A 6,000-nucleotide genomic window follows, 5' to 3' on the forward strand; every position below is an offset into this window, starting at 1 on the left:
CTCTCTCTCCATCAATAAAAACGTGTCCTTGGGTGAGGCTGAAAGAACAAAGGACGACCTTGGTGTCTCTTGTGAATTCGGTTACAGAGGATGTGAATAAGGCTCAACACTGAATGAATATTCTGGCGACGAGAGATGACGGGAAAGGTACAGAATCCCCCCCACCCCACCACCACCCCATCTTCAGAATCCTAGTGTCCATGAGGCTACTGTGTCAGAAATCCAGGTGGGCAGCCACTTGCCGACTCTCTCCTTGGTTGTTCCAACCAATCCTGTACTCTGTCCTGTCCATTTACCTTCTAAGTCCGCCGTGGGCAAACTACGGCCCGCGGGCCGGATCCGGCCCGTTCGGCTGTTCTATCCGGCCCGCGGAGCCGAAAGAGCGGAGGGTTCTCTTGCTCTCCCCTCCGCTCCTTTACTTTGAATTTATATTAGTTCACACAAACCCTCCATCCATGCTTTTGTTCCGGCCCTCCGGTCCAGTTTAAGAACCCATTGTGGCCCTCAAGTCAAAAAGTTTGCCCACCCCTGTTCTAAGGAGATCTCGAATTCTTCCATTCTTCCGTTTCCCCTGCCCCGACCCTCACCCCGGCTAGATCTTCTCTTGCCTGGATGACTAGCCTAGCCTTCCAGGGGCTCCGCTTCCAGTCGCTCTCGGTCCCTGCACTCACTGCCCACAGCGACACCTGAATTACCTTTTCTTTTTTTTTTAAATATATTTTATTGATTTTTTACAGAGAGGAAGGGAGAGGGATAGAGAGCTAGAAACATCGATGAGAGAGAAACATCGATCAGCTGCCTCCTGCACACCCCCTACTGGGGATGTGCCCGCAACCAAGTTACATGCCCTTGACCGGAATCGAACCCGGGACCTTTCAGTCCGCAGGCCGACGCTCTATCCACTGAGCCAACCCGGTTTTGGCCTGAATTACCTTTTCAACACACTCATCTGGTCACGTCCCTGCTGCCCGCCTCTCCGCACTCCCCGCCCAGCCCTTCGCACTGCCGAGGGCCGGTCCCTGCAGGCTGCTCTCTTCCCTGCGCCCACCTCTCCCGGCCTGGCAAAGGCTGGTCCCTCTCCCCGCTCCCTGGCGCACGCCCGGCTTTCTCCCTTCTTCTCCTGGCTATCGCCCTCATCTCATTCTGTAACACTTCCTCCGGAAGCCCGACCCCGGTCTTGACCGCCTCGTGCCTTTTTGGTTAATGTTACCCATCTCTGTGTGTTCTTCAATTGGCTTTATGGACATCTGCCTCCCTATCTGAGCCACAACCCGCCCCCACCCCGAGAGACTGGGGCCTGAATGTGTCCCCACCACCGCGTCTCCGGTGTCCAGCATCTTGGCACACAGCAGGCACCAACAAGGATTTGTTGACTGAATGAGTGAACTTAATGAAGGCTGTTCTGTTATTCTTGAAGGATAATCCCTGTTTTGTTTTCTGCCCGACCTGCTCACACCAAACTCATCAGCAACCATCAGGTGATTTCCATCCAGGACCGTTTTTTTTATGAACGAAAAGCCGGAGAGCACTATTCCGGGGCCGAGCAAAACTGCATTGTGTCTCGCCTCTGCACGAGTAAGCCATTAGAAACCAGCGTACAGGCGTGCATCTGAACACTGCGTTTTTATTCCCAAGATGGTTCATTCGAAAGACAGAGGAAAGGAAAGCTCCATTTGCCGGGGAAACCATAAACGTCAGTCCCCCCCCCAGGAGGTTCAGAAACGCAGGTTAAGATCCAACGGAGGAAAAGCCTTGGTGAACTGATGGTTCGCAAACAGACAGACACCCTCTGGATGACTCGAAAGCCATGAGCATTCAACGAAGATCTTAGCAGAAAGCGCCACGTCTCAGAACTAGAAGCAACCGCTCTGAGTCTAGAAACGTCCAGACGAGAAGGTATTTCTGGGAGCAGCCCAGAGCGAACTCCACGTTTAATATTCGGAAAGTCCTCTGACGTAACCCGTCTCTCACTAACGGCTTGTACGTTTAAAACAGACTGCTCTGGATCCACGATGGCATGCCGAAAGGTCCCTAATGCTACCTAACAAACTGAACGATATGTTTTCTTTTTTTTTTTAATATATTTTATTAATTTTTTACAGAGAGGAAGAGAGAGGAGAGGGATAGAGAGCTAGAAACATCGATGAGAGAGAAACATCGATCAGCTGCCTCCTGCACACCTCCCACTGGGGATGTGCCCGCCACCAAGGTACGTGCCCCTGACCGGAATCGAACCTGGGACCCTTCAGTCCGCAGGCCGACGCTCTATCCACTGAGCCACACCGGTTTCGGCTGAACGATATGTTTTCATCATCGTTTAGTAGAAAGCTTATTGCAGTTATTCTAGGAGGACTGCACTTTGTACAATCTGTGCTGTAATTACTGCCTAGTGAGTCTCTAAAACAAGCATCTCACACCAGGGTGATGGGAATGGTCAGCAAATCGCTATGATTTCAGTAAGTGTGAAGCAAGTTATCACTGCGCACCCCCTCCGCGCAGGCCCTGGCCAAGGATGACAAGGACAAGCTCACCGCTGGAAGAGAGACCTCTAGCGTGAGTCAGAGGACTCCGTACGTACAGTGCCGCGGGCCCGAGTCATCCAGCGAAGTCACCGCCGTCATTCCGACTACCGTGCGGGGAGACTCCTCTCCCGCGAACTATCATGCAGCTCAGGTCCCTTCAGATTTCTTCTCAGCAAATGTCGGGTATTTGTGCTTACCGAGTTGCTCCCTGTTATAACGGGAAGGCCCAAACCAAGGAAGTTTTCTCTGTGACGCCAAGTTTTACAACTCCGTGGTCACCTGGGCACCCTACCTGGTGGACCGTAAACCCACTGCCACCCTAGCAGTGGCTGACCCCCCCCCTTTCCATTCCCGCAGCAGGACGTCTGGGCGAGACGGGCGGTGGGCGGGCAGCCTCCCCAGCACCAGGCCTCCCGTCAGCCAAATGCCACACACGCACACCCGAGGCACCGATGGATCCACCGCCGCTTCGAACTCACCAGCGAGGTTAGCGGCCCCGTTTCCACAGGTGCCCATCGACCTTGGTGAAGTCCTGGATGTCATGGCATCAGCCTCGGCCTTGAAAAACCCTTTATTTTCTCCTTTTCCACATTAAAAACCACACTGGAGAGACACACAGACAATGTTTCTCTAACACACACACCACACACACACACACACACAACAGGAGGTCTCTGAAGGCGTCTGCTGCTGAGAAGGTAAACGCATGTTGCTCATTTTTAATTTGCTAAAATAACCCAAGCGTGCTTGGTGCCCAGAGGGGATTCGCAAATAAACTTGTATCTCTAGCTGCCAGCGGAGCTGATTGAAAACAGAAGGCAAACGTTCCTTAAAGAAGGAGTACGTTCCACGGCTGTCTCCCCCAGTTCCACCACACACACACACACACACACACACACACACACACACACCACACACACCACACACACACACACACACACACACACACACACACACCACACACACACACACACACACACACACACACACACAGCCAAGGATTTGCGTGACAGCAGCCAGTTCTCGGATCTAAGAGAGAACGCAGCATTTGTACCAAATCGCTCCTGCCCACCGCAGCGCCCCTCCGGGCCAGGGCCACACGCGTCCCGGACAGTCCCGCGTGGCTGTTGTCCACGCACGAAGCCGACAGCCCACCTCCAACTTCGCTAACTTAGTTGGCTCGCGCCCAGCCGGCTCCCGAAGCGCAGTCGCGGCGAGGACGCGTTGGTGCCCGACAAAACCGTTTCCACGACGGAGCGAGTGTGGGGAGCACAAAGGCGGACAAAGCCGGCGCGCGCGGGGAGGTGCGGGCCCGGGCGGCTGCGAGGAGCGCGCGCCCCAGGTGAGGGGGTCCCGCACCGCACGTCTGGTCTCCTCTTCCCGGAGGTGTTGGGGGATCGGCCGCACTTTTAAGGCGGGCTCTCCAGAACGCGCCCCCCACCCCGCGGACTCTGTCTGCTGCAGTCGGGGCCCTCTGGGGGACGCGGGAGGAAGCACACGCCACGTTCCCATGAAGAGGGGCGGCGCGGGCGGCAGAAGGGTCCGGAAGGAGCCAAACGGCAGCCCTCCCGCCCACCGCGGCGCCCCCAGCGCCGGCTCAGACGGCGGGCACGGGCGGCGGCCGGGAAACTGCCGCTGGAAGGGGCCTCGGCCGCCGGGAGGGAGAGGAGGGAGGGGAGGGTGCGGGCTCTGGCCTGGGCGCCGCGGGCACCGCGCGCGGGGAGAGCGCGGCCGAGCCCCAGCATCCCCGGCGGTGCCGCCAGCCTCCCCACCGGCTCCCCGCGCCCCCGCCTCCCGGGGAGACTCTGACTCGGAGCACGTGCCGGGCCCTTTATCTGGGGAGGAGGCGGGAGGAGAGGAAGGAGAGCTTTTCAAAAATAAATGAAACGTTTGCATCTGAAAGGGGGGAGCTGGGGAAGGGAGGGGGTGGGGGCTTTAAAGGCGCCGGGTGGGCGGAGGCGGGGAATCCGGATCAGCCCGGCCGAGACGGACGCGGACAGCGATGGCCAGCGGCCGCGGCGCACAAAGGGGAGCGCGCGTCCGGCCCGGCAGCAGGGGAAGCGCCCGCGGCCCAGGGCGCTCGGCGGCCGCCATGGCGTCCTCCCCGGGGTCTGGGCGCCGCCGAGGCTGCCCGCGCGCGGGGGGCGGGGGGGCGGCGTCCCCTCCCGGGGGTCGCGGAGCCGGGCCCAGGACGGGTCCGCGGGCCGCAGCGCTGGAGGCTCCCGGCGGGCCGATCGCGGGCGCCGAGCTCCGCGCCGGGAAGAAAGGGGCGCGCGCGGCCGGGCGAGGAGGAGGGGGAGGGCGGGGACGCGGCTCGGAGGCCGCCGGGGCTGGCGCACGGGGGGCGGGCGGCGCTGGCACGGGCTCCGGCAGCCGCGCTGCTCCGCTCCGAGTTCCCCGGCCGGCCCCGAGCTCCGGAAGCCCGGCCCCCGCGCGCCCGGCCCCGGCCCCGCTCCTGCTCCAGCTCCCGCTCCAGCTCCCGCCGGGCCCGCTCCCACCCGCGGAGCAGATCCGGGGGAGGAGAGCCGAGGCCGGCAGGGCAGCCCCGAGCCGCCGGCGCCGTCCGAGCGGGTCCCGAGCCGCCGCGCCGGGCGTGTGTGCGAGTGAGCCGCGCTCTCGCCCCATGCCTGGCACATGCGTAAAAGCGAGTTGCGCCCCAAGTCCCAGCCATACCCTCCTTCGCAAATAATAACAAACCCGAACCGTCAGATCTTACCTGAAACATCGAAGCACAAAGTCTCTCTCCAAGTCCCCTGTTCCTGTTCCTCTCCCCCCTTTTCCGATTTCTCTCCCAGCGATGTGCTCGGCTCGCCACGCCAGAGAGAAATGCAATAGCTTGGCGAAGGTAGACAGAACAAAATACAGAGAAGAGTGTTGCTCCGGGGCTTTGAAACCCCTCAAGGCAAGGATCAGGATACAATTAGCTCATGCCTCTACCTCCAGTCTACATCAATCTCCGAAATAAAACTTAAATCACATTAACTGGTCACAGGGCAGGCGATGGATCTCCTTCAAAAAAAAAACAGAGGTCTACACAAACGTATAGATAAAATATCCATGTAAGAAAATGTTTTTCCAGGTTGTTTTTTTTTTTCCCCCCTTTGGTGGAAAAAACAGTCGTATTCCAGCCTCCAACTTGCGTTTTCCCCTCCTCTTGCAACAGAAAAGCTGATTTTAATCGTTGTGATTAGTTTTGATGTAACGTTTCCGCGGGCGATTTCTGCAAATGGATGGAGTGTTTCTTTGCCAAAAGAGGGAAAAGCAGCAGATGATGATAATTATAAGGATTGTTGGTTGTTCCTTTTTATTTGTGTGGAGGGCTCGCTCTCCACTTTCTCAAGTTGACCTGACATGGCTGTTACACGGAGGTCGGCAACTTGTTGAGGGGGGGATCGCTGCCCTGTCTGGTCAAAGAATAGGTGATAATTTGGGCATTGGGGCAGCGCGTTTTTTTTTGGCTCCTTCGGCGACCTAACGT

At 58.2% G+C, this 6,000-nt stretch overlaps 1 protein-coding gene across 1 annotated transcript in view; it reads right to left on the reverse strand.

The window, feature by feature from the left end:
• The window catches only part of KCTD1 (potassium channel tetramerization domain containing 1), a 166,716-nt gene extending 161,146 nt beyond the window's left edge, over positions 1–5,570 (reverse strand). Inside the window, exon 1 of the mRNA XM_080685695.1 lies at positions 5,239–5,570. Coding sequence (XP_080541821.1) covers positions 5,239–5,247 — 9 coding nt within the window. The 5' untranslated portion in view covers positions 5,248–5,570. The remainder of the gene's footprint in view (positions 1–5,238) is intronic.
• Positions 5,571–6,000: the final 430 nt, after the last annotated feature.

Source organism: Plecotus auritus (assembly GCF_963455305.1).
Source record: "Plecotus auritus genome assembly, chromosome: 8".
In the NCBI taxonomy this organism is placed as follows: Eukaryota; Metazoa; Chordata; class Mammalia; order Chiroptera; family Vespertilionidae; genus Plecotus; species Plecotus auritus.